This window comes from Mustela erminea, chromosome 3 (genome assembly GCF_009829155.1).
Source record: "Mustela erminea isolate mMusErm1 chromosome 3, mMusErm1.Pri, whole genome shotgun sequence".
NCBI classification, from domain to species: domain Eukaryota; kingdom Metazoa; phylum Chordata; class Mammalia; order Carnivora; family Mustelidae; genus Mustela; species Mustela erminea.
Window position 1 is genome coordinate 97,594,951 of NC_045616.1, and position 19,509 is coordinate 97,614,459.

At 36.0% G+C, this 19,509-nt stretch overlaps 1 protein-coding gene across 1 annotated transcript in view; it reads left to right on the forward strand.

Moving 5' to 3' along the window:
* The window catches only part of FBN2 (fibrillin 2), a 252,722-nt gene that overhangs the window by 147,239 nt on the left and 85,974 nt on the right, over positions 1 to 19,509 (forward strand). The window contains exons 15-19 of the mRNA XM_032336836.1: positions 1,381 to 1,503; positions 6,777 to 6,929; positions 9,950 to 10,003; positions 11,701 to 11,826; positions 14,932 to 15,057. Of these exons, the coding sequence (XP_032192727.1) occupies positions 1,381 to 1,503; positions 6,777 to 6,929; positions 9,950 to 10,003; positions 11,701 to 11,826; positions 14,932 to 15,057 (582 nt within the window). The remainder of the gene's footprint in view (positions 1 to 1,380; positions 1,504 to 6,776; positions 6,930 to 9,949; positions 10,004 to 11,700; positions 11,827 to 14,931; positions 15,058 to 19,509) is intronic.

A 19,509-nucleotide genomic window follows, 5' to 3' on the forward strand; every position in this document is an offset into this window, starting at 1 on the left:
TGAGTTCAGTGTTATGTTCCAGGGTGTAACGTTACATTATAGCATGTTATTTTATTTAAGCATTTCCTAAGAATCTTAAATACACATATAAATAAGACCTCAACAGTTTCTGCTGTCTTGAAATTTTTTTAAATTTACTTCCTTACTACTGATACTGTAATCTGCAAATCTTAAAATGTTCATGATTTGGTGGCCCTGTGTTTTGAAGGCTGTTTCATCTTTGAGGGAAGCCATTCTTTGTTGGATTATATTTGATAAACTCTAACAGATTAAAAATTAGGAGAGATGCCCCATGGGGCATCTGGGTGGCTCAGTTGGTTAAGTATTCGACTCTTGCTTTCAACTCAAGTCACAATCTCAGAGTCAGGATTGAGCCCCATATCAGACCCATGCTCAGTGGGAAGTCTGCTTGAGATTCTCTCTCCCTCTCTCTCTCCCCCTCTCCCCACCAGCCCTATGCTCACTCTCTCTCTCTCTAAAATAAATGAATTAGGGGCACCTGGGTGGCTCAGTGGGTTAAGCTGCTGCCTTCGGCTCAGGTCATGATCTCAGGGTCCTGGGATCAAGTCCCGTATCGGGCTGTCTGCTCAGCAGGGAGCCTGCTTCTCTCTCTCTCTCTCTCTCTCTCTCTCTGCCTGCCTGTCCATCTACTGTCAAATAAATAAATAAAATCTTTAAAAAAAAAAAGATGGTAAAAAAAATAAAATAAATGAATTAATCTTTTAAAAAGGAGAGATGGTTCCGTATTTTGTTATTATGAAGTGATCAACTTAATGTTAAAACAGCATCTCTCTTTGGTTTGAATTTTATGTGTGTGTAAATAAAAGGTAATTACAAACATTTAGCTTGGTTTTAAGAATATGTTTCATTGAATTAACTTGACTTAAATATCATTTAATATTAAACAGAAATAGCAGATAGATAATGAAAAATGAGTGTATGAGGCTACTTTTTTCCCTAATGGGTAAAGGGAGGCAACTCTGCGTCAGTCTTTCTGAAAATATGCTTGAAAGAGTTGGTGTTTGGGCACCTGGGTGGCTCAGTTGGTTAAGTGTCTACCTTTGACTCAAGTCATGATCCCAGAGTCCTGGGATTGAGCCCTGCTTCAGGCTTCCTGCTTGGTGGGGCATCTGCTTCTCCCTCTCCCTCTGCTCTGCTTGTGCTTTCTCTCACTCTCCTTCTCTCTCAAATAAATAAATAAAATCTTAAAAAAGAAGAGTTGCACTTAGATTCAAGATTTGTTATCACTTCTGTGTCCTTCCACAAATTATAAAATGGAAAACAAAAGGTTGATAGTCTAGAGTGGTGAGAACAGGTAAACTCTGTAATAAGAGTAAATTTACCCAGTTAATGGCCTGGGTTGTGCTTCCCTCTGGACAGATGTTGATGAATGCCAGACCCCAGGAATCTGCATGAATGGACACTGCATCAACAACGAAGGGTCCTTCCGCTGTGACTGTCCCCCAGGCCTGGCTGTGGGTGTGGATGGACGCGTGTGTGTTGGTAAGTGAATCGTTCTGTAATGGCCCACTGTCCTAATGGTCTTTGAAAAAATAAAGATATATCTGTAAGGTGGAGAAGTATTCAGCCATAAAAAGGAAGTAGTCAAAAATGCACAAGTATGAATAAGCCTTGGAAACATGCTGAGTGAAAGGAGCAGCTCACAAAAACCCAGATGGCATATGTTTCCATTCATGTGAAAGTCCAAAGCAGATAGATCTGTAGAGTCAAAGCAGATTCGTTTTGCTTAGAGCAGAGAAGGTAGGAGTGCCAGATAAGGAGGTGGTTGCTAAAGGCATTTTTGAGGTGGTGAAATGTCCTAAAATTAGTTAATCAGTTGTAGTGATGATTATATGTATGTTGAATATACTAAAACACATATACACACACACACACACTCCTATTGAGTTATGTTCTTTAATTGGGTGCATTCTTAGGTATGTGAATTATACCTCAGTAAAGTGGTTCAAAAAAAATGTACAGAGAGCCCAGCAAGCTCCCGGAAGAAAGCTCTGATGAGATGCAAGTCAAAATTGCTGGAGAAGAAGAAAATCATCCTTAAATCAGGATACTTGACAGTGTTAGCTGACTGAGTCTCTAAGTACAATGGATTTAGATTTTATAATTTATAGCAAATAAGATATGAAATGGAGAGTATAGTTATATGTAAATAAACGCTGTTTTTATTCAAACACATTTTAAAATGTAAATAACTTCTGTAGAAGAAGTTGGAGTTCTGTCAAAAGGTAGAAATGTTTTCATATTGTTTTTTCTCATCGCTATGCAGCTAACTATAGAAACAAGGGAAAAGTATGAGATAGAATATATATATTTTATTCTAAACCGTTCCAAATTGTTTTGCTATTTTTAAAAAGTTCCTTTTGCCAAATGGGTTCCATGCAAATCAGGGTTAGCCAGCATCAGCTTTAAAGAGGCAGGCAAATCAAAAATGTCATGCATTTCAGAACCCAACCATATGTCCCAATGGTAACAGCAGAATGATTTACTTTTCAAAATACAGTTACCACAGTTTTCTCTCCAGAAGGCTTTCATAAGACCCCCAGGGTGCCTTAGTCATTGTGCACCCTTTATTTCTCAGGTGACTCGGTAAAAGGCAGACATATTCGTTGGTGTAAGAGTATAAGTGAGAGAAATGAAATTCTTTCTTAGACATAGGTGATGATACTTTACTCTTCCCTATGAGAATCAAACCATTTGTATCCCAAAGGAGGTGGGGTGGGGGAGAGAAGCAACAGCAGATGGAAATAATCTGTCCACTTAAGTTCATCCACTATCTCCAATCTAGGATTTATTTCCGCTTACAAGATTGTCAGCACTTCGTTCAGGGATATTTTAAATACAGCAGCCAGAAGAATGTAGCTCCTTCCTGCTTAACAGAGCTGAAGTGTTTTCACTTGCTGCGATATACTTACTTGGCCCTTGCCTTTACCTCAGTGATTCTGTTGAAATCTATGATGAGTACAAAACCAGTTTGGGAGGACGAAATCATTTTTCCTTTAAGCAACCAGTGTATGAGTGTAGTGATGAGGAATATAGTGTTTCAAACACAAATCTTCATTCTCTCGTCCACATACAGAAACAGTATGAGACATTGTTAGAAAGCCTCCAGGATTTCACAATTGCAGTCAATTAAACTTTTTTAAAATAAAAATACCATTTTTGTCTGATTATATATATTGCTGTTCCCATAACATGCTAAATGTTTTTTCTTCATCTCTCTGTCTTTGTTGATGCTTTTGACATGCACTGATTATTGAAGTCAGAAATGAATCACAACTATGAATTATTATTAGGGTTAGCACTTCAATTTTCGATTTACCTTTTGTATATTTGTTTTTGTTTCCTTAGACACTGAGATCCGGGTTTTTATTTTTAGAAAAATAAACTTGTTGTAACGAGCAAGTTGGAGAAGCATGACTCATAGGCAGAGCATAAACAAAAGGCAACTATATTTTGGTCTCTCCTGTCCTTTTAAAATGTATCTTTAATTTGTTCAGTAGAAGCCATTTACCCAGTAAGTAAGGAAGAAAAGTCAGGCAACCTCGTAACTTTACTTTTCTTAAATTTATGTGACAGCTTACTGTAACGAAGACAATCTAAATTTAGAGACTAGAATACTTGGTTCCATGTAATAATATTCTGAACCTGACTTGAAGTTAAAACTTCTCTCACAAGCTTCCTGATGTCCTTGAGTAGGATGTTTTCAGACTCTACAGAGTCAAAGAGCAGGAGAAGTGGTGAGAAGGGAGACAGATGCACTGGTGACCATCTTAGGATGACTTCAAGGAATTTGGGCTTCCCTAGTGTTGAAAGCACCCCTTCCCTTCGTGGTTCCCCCAGAACCATTCTTCTGACCTTCCTGAGATCCAGACACTGCCTTCTTACCCTGGGGACCCTCCTCCCCCATTCTCAGGTCTTTAGTCATCCAGATAGGTTCTGCCTGATGCTATCTCAGCACTCCTCCACACCATTGTTTTAGGATACTCTCTCTTTGTGTGGCCCACTTCTAATCCAAAAGACACACCATCCTTTGCCCCGTTCACCTTACAAATAGAGGTGGATATCACCTGCCCCTCTAGTAGTAATAGCAGCCACTCACTTTTGCCTGTAGGTGTCCTGGGCAGAGCTGCTAGACACACAAAACTTGTAACCTGCTCCCTGTGAAGCTCTTCTCTTCAGACCAGTGGTGAGGATAGGAGCACCCCGAACTCATAATCCAGCTCATGCCAAAAAATTCCTGCTCAAAAAATCTTTTCTTAATTGGGAGGGTTTTTAAGGATTGGCAAGTCATTTCCATATCCACTTCCTTCAGGGTGTAGTCTCAAAATTCACCTTATTATTTGATGTTTAGAGCCTTGGGATTTCAGCTGAGGTTTCCTTTTTAACATCCTCTTAAATTAGCTGAGGAGTATTTTGACATCTTTATTGATACTGTTTGACATTTCTCTTAGTTAAAAGGTTAATTTTCTTTGTCCTAATTGTGCTCTTTATTAGCTCTGTGGCCTTAGGCAAGACACATTACCTCTCTGTACCTCTTTGCCTCATTAGTTTTTTGACAATTAAATAAGTTAATATTAGACTTACTTGTATAAAGCTTTAAATGGTGTCTAGCACTTAGAGCATGCCCAATAAGTTAGCTCTTACAGTTGCTACTGTTTTATTAGAATAGCAGCATTATATCTAAGGCATAGTCTTAAGAGTTGCTACTTTAGGCAATAGAGAAAAGTTGACACTAAAGAAAGAATAAAATGAAATTAACATTTTGTATCCAAACACACTTTACCAGTGGTGTGTAGAATCTGAGAAAATCCTTTAAAAAATTCTATTCTTTAAGTAAGAGTGATGAAGGAATTCGATACCATGGAAAACATACAGCTCAGCAGCATTTTGGTCCAGGTCTTCATCAAAATGTTTATGTGATGGAGCTTTTGATGCCTCCTACCCTGTTCACCCATGAGCATTTAGTTTTAGTTATTATGAACTAGAGTTCCAGTCTGGTACCTGTTAACAGGAAAAGGTTGACTGTCCTCATTAAAAATAGAAGAGAGAAATAAGGTAGTCACCATGTTTTTTGAGTATTTCCTGTATGTCTTACACACTGTGCTTAGTGCTTAACAAACAACTCTCATTTATTATGTAAACTCTATCCTTATTTAATGGATGAGGCAAGTGTTAAATATTTCACATAAAGTCCATCCCACAGGGACCAGAACCCAGGACAATCCGTGTCCCTGAAACCTACACATAGGTAGCCACTTTGCAAAAGCAAAGGTAGTTACTTTGCTTTTCTGGTGTTGGGTATTCTAAACAACTTAGATAATCTGTAGCCCAGAGGAATACGTAATTTGTCTCTCTCTACCAGTGAGTACCATCAGCTTTTTATCATCTTGCTTCTAAAAACTGTGAGGATTATCTTCTCAACATGTACACAGAAAAAATTTTGACCATCTCTGATGCCTTCTGAGATAATAGATGTTATCCTAGTTACTCAAAAAATCATATTGTAAATCAAACTATATTCTATTTGTGCATATTTGTCTTTGAGTCATGTCCTACTCTTATATGTAACTCAGAGCTGACTTTGCTAAACTCCATCTCAGCAGAGGCAGAAGGGGACAACATGTCCTCTCTGGAGGATTGTTGTGGTAAATTTCATGTCTTCTTCCATATGAGCATTCACACATCTCATCGTCTGGTGCAGCTATAAGTCTTACTTTTTAATGACAAACATCACCAGATCATAAGAAAGCAGTAGGTGACACAGTGGGTTATTCTGTGTAATAAGTAGATAAAATTATTTCCAACAAGTTTTGAATAACTTTGTCAGTGTAGTGTTTAAAAGCTATGCTGCTTCTCTGGCCTCTCTGGTGATTTGTGTTTTTTATAGTTCACTATTTACTGTCTCATAAAGTTGTAGCATATTTTATGAGAATTCGGAGTGAGAGCCTAAGCTGAATATGCTTCTTAGGGATACACAGCAGGAAAAAGAAGAGCTTTAGGAGTCCCACAGCCTAAGTATGAACTCCAGCTTGGGCACTGGGTAGTCTAGAACTTGGAGCTACTTAAAGAATCCCTCTGAACCTTGCCTTCCTCATCAACAAATTGCGGATAATGATCACTGTCCTATGGACCTGTTGATGAGAATGTTCAATGGGATGATGTCTGTAAAGCAACTAACGCAAGGCTAAGGACACATAGCAGTGACTATTATTTTTATAACTGGGTTTTGAGAATCTGAGATTAAAACATAGTTCACAGTAGTCAGCTGGGGGTTGACAAGAAAGGCCCTCTAACTCAGAAAGTTGAAGTAAGAAATCTCATGACCAAGCAGTGTCCTCTCAACGTTGTTTACTTCACTGCATTTCGTTGTTCCTGAGAACTTCCAAAATAGAAATAAAATGTGTCATTTTGAGTATTGGGTAGCCAGTGATATGAGCTTGAAGTGATGTTTATAATGGTGGTGTTATACCTGCTTCTGTAAAAGGCCTGGGGAGTAAGTATGATAATGAATGCTTGTTTAGTGCATAAAACTTTGTGGAGGAAAAGGGGGGGAAAAAAAAAAGAATTGTCGACAGTACACATTTATTGATTTCTGAGCACTGTTATATGCTAAAGATACAAAGAAGAAGAAAAGTGTCAGGAGCCCTCCAGAAACTTCCTGTCTAGTAGCCACTTAGGTTAAAAGAAGCCCTCGGTTTTGAAATCCCTTTAGATGTAGCAGAATCTCAAATTACTATTCTTCTCCCTCCTTTTAGATACTCACATGCGCAGTACGTGCTATGGTGGAATCAAGAAGGGAGTGTGTGTCCGTCCTTTTCCAGGCGCGGTGACCAAGTCCGAATGCTGCTGTGCCAATCCTGACTACGGTTTTGGGGAGCCCTGCCAGCCCTGCCCTGCTAAAAATTCAGGTAGCCCCCATTTGCTAGTTTCACATCTGATATAGAATCTGGAAAGGTAACGTTAAACATTTGGCCAAAGAGTACATCGGCTCTGTTTTCTGTTGAAGAATTCCAAATCTGTGTTGGTATTTGAGGCATATGATGAGATTTGACCTGTAGTTACCTATGATCCCTGGGCAGAGTACACACGGGGAATAGAAGAAAGTATTTGCTGACCTAATTAGGATTGTTAGAATGGATTTCTTACGTGGATTCCTTAGCCTCACTGTTTCCGATGATTGGGAAGGTGAATAGTCTAAAATCCACTGTTATTTTCAAGGTATGTTAAATTCACAACAGCCTGCTTTTATTTATTTTTCATCTTGCCAAAGCATAGTCTAAGGCTGCAGTCTGTCAGTAGTTCCAGAAAGTAATGAACATTTTTACTAATTTATTCACAAATACAGGCAGATTGCATGGTCTATTTCTTTGACTGTTCTGACTCTTGGTTATTTGTATTTTTACAAATCTGTACCGAATTTGTGTAGGTATAGTAGGGATTTAAGAATAAACACAATCTCTTTTTGTCTTTCAAGTGGGGAATAGTTGAGAGCATAGGCAGGCAAACGTATAAACTACAGGTTACTATGATTAGTGCCTTAAGAGGGACGGAAACAGAGAACTGGAGAGCACAGAGGAAGAAGCAATAAGTGGTCTGGGGAAGCTGGGAGGGACTTCAGGGGGCTGGCGGTGGGGGTGGGCTTCTGCTCAGTTTGGTCTTGAAAAAAGGCTTAAGAACATTCTAGGTGGGCGCCTGGGTGGCTCAGTGGGTTAAGCCTCTGCCTTCTGCTCAGGTCATGATCTCAGGGTCCTGGGATCGAGTCCCGAGTCAGGCTCTCTGTTCAACAGGGAGCCTGCTTCCCCCCTCTCTCTCTCTGCCGGCCTCTCTGCCTACTTATGATCCCTCTCTGTCAAATAAATAAATAAAATATTTAAAAAAAAATAAAGAACATTCCAGGTAGAGGGTGGAAGAAATGCATTCTAGCAAAGAGAAATGGCTTGTAATTCTGTTGAAAATCATAAGTGAATTGTTCAAATCTTAGCAAAGCATCAGAGTTCTTCTGGAAAGAACTGAGCATGATATTTTTTTGAAAAAAGAGTTTATATAGGAACTCTTGTCCTAAAAATATTGACGTCAATTCTGCATGTTATCAAAGAAATATAAAGACTAGATAAAATGATGAGTGAACTAATAAAACCTGGAATCTAGGAACAGATGTGACTTTAAATGGGAATGTTGGGTACAATAAAGATGCCATTTAGGTCAGTGAGGAAAGATTGAAATAAGTAATAAATATTGATGATAAAATATTAGAAAAAATACGAAGTTAGCTCCCTGCGCTAGACCTTACAAAATAATCCTCTTGTAGATAGAACATATTAACTTTTTTGTTATTTTGTAATAATGGAGGACTTTCAGAGCAGAAACCAAACACTAAAATACACATGTAACGGAAAAACATGTTCCTTAATTTATAAGGAATTTGCATTAATCTGTAAGGGAAGTTGAAATCATCTATAGAAAAAAGTGCACACAAACAAGATTTCACAAAGCACATATGCAAATGGTAGAGAACCACATGAGAGAATGTGCTCAACTTGAAAGAAAGTTAAAATAAGACATCATTTTTGTTTATTATATTGCTTTTGCCCATAAGGGTACTCTCTCATACTGCAGATCGAAGGCTAACCTGGGACATGTAGGAAGAGGAAAACTAGCAGAAGCCTTAAAAAGAGGCATAAATTCTGAGCAGTTTTACTAAGAGATTAACTTAGTGATAAATTTAAATTTCATATTATTCTTATAATTGTTATAAAAGTTGGACAACCTGATTTCATCATTAAGAGATTGTTTGAATAAATGTGGTTTATCCACATAACTGGGAAAAAATGTTTAATAGTCTCTATGAGAAAAAATATATAGTAGTCTATATTTAAGTGGAATATTAACATGAAATGTATATGATGCAATGTAGAGGATCCAAGCCTTTCCCCACTTAACCTTCTATGATCTGGGGCAAGTCACTTCCTTCTGTGTCCCAGTTTTCTCAGGTGTCAGAGAGGGGTACTAATGGTATCTGGTTTGTGAATATTAATCAGCTGCGATAAAAATGAAATATTGCCATTTGCAACAGCTAGGATGGACCTAGAGGGTATGATGCTAAGTGAAATAAGTCAGACAAAGATGAATGCCATATGGGTTCATTTATATGTGAAAGCTAAAAAACAAAACAAATAAAGGAACAGAAGTTGAAGCAGAGCCATAAATACAGAGAACAAACTAATGGGTGGAAAGGGGTAAAAGGTTAAGCCAAATGGATGAAGGAGAGTGGTAGGTATAGCCTTCCAGTTATGGAATCAGTAAGTTATATGGATGAAGGCTCAGCTTAGGGAATACAGTCAGTGCTGTTTTAACTGTGTTGTGTGGTCAGGAATCGTTGCTGCACTTGTGGTGAGCACAACAGAATGTATCAAATTGTCCAGTCACAATGTTCTACACTGAAAATTAATGTAATATTGTGTATCACCTACACTTCAATAAAATAATTATCCAGTTCCTAATATTGGGAGGATCAAATAAATTATTAGATGTAAAATGCTAGAATAACACCAGAAACATGGTAAATGCTCTTATACCAAGTATTGTTTATTACAGTTTTGTTATTGAGATAAAAAATATTAAAAAACATTCCCTACAATGCAATTTGGGTTTTTAAAAAAAGTTTCCATACGTAGAAAATATTTGTAACTTAACTGTATTCAGAGTGATAATCACTAATTTTTTTTATGTTAGTGATTTTGAAATTGTTACAATAATTATGTGCTAGAAAAGAGTAATTACTTTTTCATTTTAAAAATTATTTGCCAGTAATTTTTCTTCAGAATACTTTTGGAATGAGGTAAGTGACTCCTGTATGGAGAAGAGAGAGTTTGGAGTTTTTAATTTATCTGTTTTTTGTTTTGTTCTGTTTTATTGTCTTGTCGTCTAGCTGAATTCCATGGTCTTTGTAGTAGTGGAGTAGGGATCACTGTGGATGGAAGAGGTAACTCTGTTTGGTTCTCACTCTTATAGTAATTATGGAATGAATATGAATGTATTTAATATTTTTAAAATATATCAGCATAAAATAAGATAAATTGTCTCTTAGAACAGTGATTATAAGCTATGTTTATTAAGTGGTATGTAGTTGTACATTTTTCATAATAGATAAATATTTATCTGTTAAATATATATATTGTTGAAAATGTCCCTATCAAGCTACACCCATAATTTTGTGGGTACTATTGCTTAAGAAGAGACTGAAGTTGGTATTTAGGTTTTAAAAAAAGTGAGTCATTTTAAAGAAAAATATTTTTAAAAAAGTGAATAAATAAAATAAAAATAATAAAAAGAAAAATAAAAAAGAAAAATATTAAATAATGGTGCTGACATGATTTTTAAAAAATCTTTAAGAGATACTTGAAATGGATTATGTTTGGGATTTACTACCCTAAAAATAAGTTCAGATTATTTATGTTTAAAAATTCTGAGATGTTTCTATATTTAAGGAATATTTTCTTATCTTAATAAAACTTAGTAATATTTTCTTAATAAAACTTAGTAATATGATACACAAAATTTAACCATGAAACCTTGAATGTAAAATAAATATGTGTTTATAACTTTAAAGATCTACTATATCTAGAAGTTTGCTGTATGTTTACTCTAAGTTTTATACTATATGTATAGTATATACATATAGTTTCTTTTGTGTTTTTTTAACTGTAGGATACTGTTAGTCTTCACTTTATATATATTTTTACATATATTTTCTTTACATATATTTTCTTCTCTTTTCATGTTTGAGATTTTAGACACATTACAGTTGAGTTGACAGCTGTATTGCAACTTTATGATGAACATCAAAAACCAGAATAAACAAACTGTTACATTTTGGGGATGTTTCTCCCCAAAATGAAATAGCTGAGATTTCTAGAGTATTTTAAGGTCTCCAAATTCTAGGAAACAGTTGTTAGGATTAAAATTTGAGCATGGTGACCAACATTTGTTTTTGCTCACCCACCCCTCAATACCATCACCCCAGCAGAGCCAGCCCCTTGTTGGAACTCCTAGTTTGCTCATATAAGTGCATCATTCTGCGAGTCTTGCTGCCCCTGGTGACAGAGTAGTCCGGTTCGTGACTCATTGCCAAACATTGTGTTCTCAAGCACCCACTGTCCTCTGAACTGAACTGTTCTCTCCATTAATTTCAACTTATCAACAATGAGATAATATGATTAAGTATCATATTACTTAGTTGACTGTAAAAAATGATAATAAAATAGAAATATTCTGTGCCTTTGGGGACCATAAAACTATACAGGGCACCCTAGTAAATGTTTGTCTTTTAATTAGATGGCTATAATACCTATCTGGTTAAGTTTTTCTTTGGATTTTGAGCCAACAGCCTATAAATTTCTTTATTAATTTTATTTTAAATACAGGCACATTACACGGGTTAGTCCTTTGAATTTCTGCCAGTTCCCTTCATTTTTCTTTTAACTTACCAAGAATTGTCCTATATCCCTCAGTTTTATTCTCTTATTCCTTATTTTCATTTCCTTTCCCTTTCTGAAAGACAGATAGATTGTGGGTTTGCAGAGGTAAACACTTAATATGTTGAATGGTCTTTATTAGGCCTGCATGTATCAACAAACAATAAAATGTCTGTGAGCATTAAACTTTCAACACTTAATGCAGATATCAATGAATGTGCTTTGGATCCCGATATATGTGCCAATGGAATTTGTGAAAATTTACGTGGTAGTTATCGTTGTAATTGCAACAGTGGCTATGAACCAGATGTCTCTGGAAGAAACTGTATTGGTAAGTTGCTATATTTATAGAAGAGTATTGTGTATAGTTTAATTTAATGAATTATAAGAGAAATCAAAGTACAAATAAGTGAATAAAACTACAGATCTTATAGTTTCCCTTGTTTCTTTCTTAGTACCAAGAGATAAAAATACTGGAATCCACCCAATTCTGTTACACAGTAACAAAGTTTTTAGTGGCATAACTTAGTATTTAAACCATTCTTATCAAATGAATGGATGCATACCCAATTTTTAGCCTGTTGTATTTCTGCATGTATCTTAATCCTGTAATTTTTCACTAAGAAATGGACTTCAGAGCTAATAGAGCAGTGTGGGTAATAAGAAGTTAAGAAAATAAAGTGTTACAGGTTGAGGAAAGTTTGACTTAAAAGGAAACAGCTAGTTGCTATAACTTACCCAAACATGATCACTGAGATTGGTTTTTCTTTTTGTAATTTATAAAAGAATGTTTGGAAAAACTCAAGTATATTATTCATATATTCAAGAATTTGTGAAGAATTTAGGCTTTCTCATAGAGTACTTGATTCCACTTTTAAAAAATGAATGCTTTTAATCCATCATATGTAATAATTGTTACTAGCCATTGGTGACTTACATCCAAGTATTGATGATTATAATTAGAAAGAAATACGTTTTTCTGTACTTGTGGTACTGGCTTTTATTGAGTATATTCATGCGATCTTGAGTTGAAGACATACATACAGATAGATAGAAAGAGCTGCATTAAATGTCATGTACTTACAATAGATTTTGATACTCACAGGGAAAGAGTATTGAAATTCATAAAAATATGTAAACCAGCTAGCTTATATTTACCAGAGGCAAAGTTGCTTCAAGCATAATTCCCAAGTGCAATTGAGCACACAGGCACCCTGCTGAAAACAGGGAGATTCTGTGAGCATTTATAGACTGGACACGGTTTGTGGTGCTCCTTCACTTTTTAAAGTAGGTATATGCATAGTTTTGATAAGAATTAAAACTGCATTTTATAAATGTAAATGAAGGCAATTTTCAGTTTTAGTTTGCTAGGGTTGCCTTAACAAGATACCAAAATTTGAGTTGCTTAAAGCAAAAGAAATGTCTTGTCTCACAGTTGTAAAGCCAGAAGTCTAAAATCAAGGCTTCCCGAGGGCTGTGCTCTTATGGCTCTGGGAGAGGATTCCTCCTTCCCTCATCTAGCCTCTGGTGTTTGCTTGCAGTCCTGATGTTCTTTGGCTTGTAGATGCATCACTGCAGTCACATGTCCATCTTTCCTCTATGTATTTTCACATCATCTTCCTGTTGTCTCACATCATTTCATTTCCCCTTTTTTATGGACAGCAATCATATGGGATTACGGTTTACCCTAATTATGTCATTTTAACTTAATTACTTCTAAAACATTGCTATTTCCAAATAAGGTCACATTATGACTTCAGCATAACTTTTTTTGAGGGACACAATTTAACCCATAGCATGTGGGTTATTCCCTAGTGGGTAAATAATTTGTGATAGAGACACTTAATGCAACAATCATGGAGAAATTTACAGTAATGTTTAAAATATAAGGTTTTTAAAAATCAAGATTCAGGGCGCCTGGGTGGCTCAGTGGGTTAAGCCGCTGCCTTCGGCTCAGGTCATGATCTCAGGGTCCTGGGATCGAGTCCCGCATCGGGCTCTCTGCTCAGCAGGGAGCCTCCTCTCTCTCTCTGCCTGCCTCTCTGCCTGCTTGTAATCTCTCTCTGTCAAATAAATAAATAAATCTTTTTAAAAAAAAAATCAAGATTCAGAATTAGAGCAAAAACATAACATCCAAAGGAAAAAAATCAGATAAAACACCAAAAAAAAAATGTTTATCAGAGCTGATGGTATCATAGCAAATATTTTTCTAATCTGTTTTCCAAATTTTCACAACATATATTGTATATCTTGTTTGGTATAAGGAACAATTATTCTTTACAAGTCTAAAAGTGTAAGTTGAAGGAGCTTTTCTCTCGGAACTGCAATTTTTCTTTCTGTTATTAACTACACTTGCAAAAATAAATGTGGATAATCCCACCCCCTTCTCCCAACCCCCCTCCCCCCAGCAACCCTCAGTTTGTTTTGTGAGATTAAGAGTCACTTTGGTGAGTGCTGTGAAGTGTGTAAACCTGGTGATTCACAGACCTGTACCCCTGGGGATAAAAATATATGTTTATAAAAAATAAAAAATTTTAAAAAATAAATAAATAAATAAATGTGGATAAGAAGGTAAAATTCAGTGTGAGCTTCTTAAACCTAAGCTGTAGATATTTTCTAGGCTGTTCTGGACCGCTAAAGGGATATACAAAATAGGTCATTAATTTCCCATTAAAAATGACCTTTTTTCTGAAGTAAAAACACAGTGCATAAAGAGTAGTAAACACCTTTTCTTTAGCTGCCATTTAATGTATTTTTATTATAATTTTAATCAGAAAAAATTTTTAGAAATCATCTGATATTTTTTAATACATACAAATAAATATATAGGCAGTCAGTTTATTTTTTTATATATTTCATCAGTGCTTTAAAATACAAAGTGTGTGTGTGTGTGTGTGTGTGTGTGTGTGTGTGTGTGTATTTTCATTCCAGGGACTTCAAAACATTTTCACAGTAGCTGTCAATATAGGAATGTCCCATATGAGTAAAACCAAATATATTTTGCTTAAGATCAAGGAATGTGCTTTGGGCATAAAAAGACTAAGAGTGGTGGGCAGATGGGTGAGATAGGCAAAGTGGATTAAGAAGTGCCAGCTTCCAGTTATAAAATAAATAAGTCGTGGGGATGAAAAGTATAGCATAGGGAATACATTCAATATTGTAAGAACTTTGTATGGCTGGGGACAGATGGTTCCTACACTTACCATGGTGAGCATTGCATAATGTATATAAGTATTGAATCACTGTGTTATGGACCTGAAACTCATATCATATTGTATGTCAACTATACTTGGACTAAAAGTATACTAATTTTCTAAAAGGAGAGATGAAATCAAGGAAGGATGAGAGAAAAAAACAAATAAAAATAAAACCTCATTGGTCGCTGAGCTGTCCATTTCCCCATATGTATCTCCTGTCTTCCAATGGTTGCTTTCAGACATTGATGAGTGCTTGGTCAACAGACTGCTCTGTGACAATGGCCTATGCAGAAACACACCTGGGAGTTACAGCTGCACATGCCCCCCTGGGTATGTGTTCAGGACTGAAACAGAGACATGTGAAGGTAAGAGCCACCTTCTTCGCCTTACGTGTGAGTAGTAAGTACCTAGATAGGCACAGATGTTCCTTAAGTACATGGATGAAATAAGATAGAAAACAGAGTGTTGTCTGAATATTGTTTAAATGTAATCATGTCTTTCAGCTCATCTGCCAGTTTTAGAAATAGCATGTACTGGGGCACCTGGCTGGCTCGGTAGGTGGAGTGTGTGACTCTTGATCTTGGGGTCCTGAGTTTGAGCCCCACATTGTGTGTAGAGATTCCTTAAATAAATAGGTCATTATTTCAAGAAAGAAAGAAAGAAGAGAGAGAAAGAAAAGAAAGAAAAAAAGGAAATAGCATGTACCTAACCCAGTATACAAAATCGATCACTTTTGTTCCATTCAGATACAATCTCAACAAACACTTTGAAGTTAGCGGTGGGGAGAAAAGTGAAAAGAGCCAGTGCATTTTACTTGCTGAAATTAAGTGTCAGATTTTTGTTTGTTTTCTTTTCCCCTTTGAAAAACTACTGTGACACATTCACACTGGCCTTGGAGACCCCGAGTCGTAATGGCAAGGTCAGCCCTGAGGCATTTTATTTCTGACATGATTGATATGCCTCAGAGATTGGCCCAGAAAATATTTGGGGCTTGAGTAGAAATGGCCACCTTATATAAATTTATAGTCTAAGAAAGTTTTCCTATTTGATGATTCAAAAGTTATTATTTGGGGTTCTAGATCATAAATCACTTTTTAAAAACGTCTTCATTTCCTTCTGACTACATTCCTGTACAGGGGACATTATGTGAGTGACTTCCATGACAAAAAGCCTCATTTCTGCTGAGATACCAGCTAAGCAGGCAGCATGCATCAGTTATGTTTTTGTTCCTTGATGAAAGTGCTGTGTTTCTCAGAATAATCTGTTGTATGACTACTCGTCATTGTTCTTTTTAAGTCTCGCTGTGTGGGCCTGTAGAAGTGTTTGATGACATTCTCGAATCCAGAAACTGCTGCCAAAGTCATTTAAAAAAAAAAAAAAAAGATTTCATCTTTAGTTATTTTGAACAGACCTTTCCTTATCTGTTAAAGTATTTATTTCTTAGTGACTCCATAGCCAAGAAAATGGCAATAGTAATATGATGCAAAAAGACGTTAACATTCTCTCTGTCTTATTGTTTCATTTCAAAGCATTCTTGTGAACAGAAATAAGTTAGGACTTGAACAACATGCCAGAACATGAGTGACTCAGCCAAAATCAATGAAATGCAATTACAAAGTGCGATTCTAAGTTTGGATCGAATTGGAGGGGCCATTGAAAAACAGTAATTAGCCTGGAAAAAAGAAGTAAAATAAAAAATAAAAGAGAACCTTGGACAAAATGTACTTTCTCTAAACTTAGTCCTATTAACTGTCCTTTTGGAGGAGCTCCTCCAAGAAGAGCACTCAACAGTACTTGAGGATTCATCTTCTCCATAGAGTTTTGAAGATCTTTCTGTCAGACAGAAAAGAGGCTTTGCCAGTATGCTCACCTAGAATGTTTCCTAGCACCCATTCCCACCCCGCTCTGATACCTGTCATCCTTCAGAATTGCTCTGAGAAACTTCATACTTTGTTCCTGACTTTCTGCTCTTTTTCCCACTGCCCTTTTTCAGTTTTTACCTATTTTGTTTTTGAGGATAAGCTTATGTTAAATGTCAAGAAGCACTGAAAGCAAGAGCACTTTAGGACACCTTCTTGGTTTAACTAGGAAGCTGATGAACTTGTTTCCCTGTCCACAGTCACAATATCCTTTGGTGCTATTATGAAAGAAGCACATGATGGGAAAAACTGAACTGTCTTTGAATTAGTTCGGTCCAAGTTCTATTTGTATACTGAATTTGTCAGTGATATTTATAGCATATTCCCACCATTTTAACAGGTAAAATGGGGTTGAAAGGTACGAAAGGCCCAAATACCAAAACATAAATCAAAGGTCGGGGACTCTCCTGCCTGTAGGAACACTCAAAGAGTGGGAGCTAATAATGTTTAATAATAAAATGCAGGATGATTACATACACATGAGGAACATTAATACCAAATCAGGCAACAGGACTGGTTAGAATGAGTGCCCTTTATTTTTGTCCAGAGGATAATTGTTCCTGATAAATCTAAGCCTTTTCTTTAACATGAAATATGTATCTGTCATTCCTAGGAAAGAAGTTCATGTTATGTAGAGAAGAGAAATGACAGAGAACTATTTTGGCTGTAGTCTTACAGCATTGCTGGAAATAAAAATGATTTATTGTGAGAAACCTAACTAAATAACTTAGTTCTCACTTTCTTCCCACTGCTAAGTTATTTGCATTTTATTAAGTGGCTTAAAGAAATAAAAAAACAACTTTAAGGCCACAAATCTCTTTTTCCCTTGGGTCTTCTTATTTCTGCCATTGCATTCACACAGTAAGTGTATCTGCCCAAAGCACTTCTCTTTTTTTCTGTTCTTTCTAAACCAATTTCCAAAGACGAGGCAGGGAAGTATGAGCAGATTCACTCGAGATTCATGCTTTCTCTGTATATATTTACTGTAGTCACTAATTTTCTTGTCATTTATGTTTTCAACAGGCTGTTTTAAATATATAATAAATAGCAATCATAATAAAGATCCTCTGATATTTCAGACTGAAGTTACAAAAAATTTATTTTCGTTTTTTCTGAGCTCTGTGAGTCTGTGAAAGTTAACATTTTTACAGCAAGCACTGTGGTTTAGATTGTGTTTCCAGTGACATAACTAGTTAAATGTAAACCAGATGTGCTTTGAAGTTTATTTCCAGGAATGTACAGTGAACTGTTTCAATTCCTGATTCCATGACATTTGTAACATAAAAACATTGTATTTAAAGAAAAATTAAACACTTGATATTTGTAGCTGTCATTGCATGGGTTTATAGTTTGGGAGTTTATAACTGCTTAATTTAGAATAGGAATTTGGAAATATATGTTACTGACATTTTGTTTTCTGGGGAGTATCTTACAAATGAAATTAATGGGTGAATTATATATAGTTTGTCCTCAGATTACTTATCCCCTCCTTGTTTTCTTTGTTTGGGGGGTTGGTTTTTTGTTTTTTGTTTTGTTTTGTTTTGTTTTTTGGGTTTTTTTTTTCTCTCTGATTCCTTTTTTACATTGTGTTTTTACTAAAAGAATTTCAGTACTCTGGAATAGATGTTTTCTTTCCAAATCTGTGCTGTATTTATAAAATCTGCTCTTGTATTTTTCCTTTAAGAGGATTTCTTGGCACAAACAACCTGAAGAAAAAAAGATGAATTCATATTTCTTCAGTTTCTACTTCATGAATTAAATTAGTACCTGTGTACTTCTTGAAGTAACAAAGTCCATAGCCATTTTCCACATTGATTTTTAAATTTGCATTTCAAGTCCACAGACTTGCAGATGAGTAGTGAGCCCTGCCTTTTCAAGACCAGTTTGGTTTATATTGACTTGAGACGTTCAGGCGAAAGCATTGTAGCATTTTAATTATTTTCATGTTTTCCTCAATATAGTATTTGATATTCAATTCAAAGAGGTGTTTAGAAAAAAGTGCTGTGGTGAACTCAGAAACCTGTGTTCAACAGCAACAAAAAAATGTCTTGAGGTATGCTGACCTATTTCACATAGTTAACCAAGTACAAAAAGAAATCTTTGCATCTCTTCTTTAAGTTGAGCGGTTGAATTTATACAGTCAGTTTTGGATATTGTTTCTATTACTTGGACCGAAGCCTGTATTTATTTTTAATTAACTCCTGTTAAACTAATTCTGTTGGCTTCAGATTTGCTTTAGTTACCACTTGAGAACATGGGCATGCTCTGTTTACTTCTGACCCTCAATAGCAATTGTTTATATTACATGGTCTAATTTGATTAAGGACTCAACTCAGATTAATGATAGGAAAGGTCTGTTCTAAGCAATTGAAAGTGATTTTTTTTTAATTTTACCAAAATCAATTGTGCTTTAACAGACTTCCCACACCATACATCTAAATGTGAACAGGCTGAAGAGAGAAGCAGGTAGAGGGGCCTGGAAGAGAATGCTCTCCTCAGTATTAAAGCTTCATCCTAGTCTCCTGACTTGTACCCAGGAATTTGGAGTGAAAGCCAACATTGTGATACATTGTCTCTAATACAGGCTTTTTACTTCTTGTGAAAGCTCCCAGAGCCACAGATGACAGAAACAGTCAACCTTTGTTTGTGCACAACATATTGTACCCAGGAATATATATGTTGCTTTCCATGTATTCAGATTTCAGGTTTCCCACAGGGCAATTATATCTTATTGAGGGGGAAATCAATTCAATTTACATAAAGTTGCACTGAAATAGTGACGAGTAACACACTAACCCCTTTGCAATATTGGCTGATTCCTATAGTCCTCCTGAGCCCCTAGCCATGTCTGTGTGTATCCACACTGTGAAATTCATGTCTCCATTCCCCATTCACTTT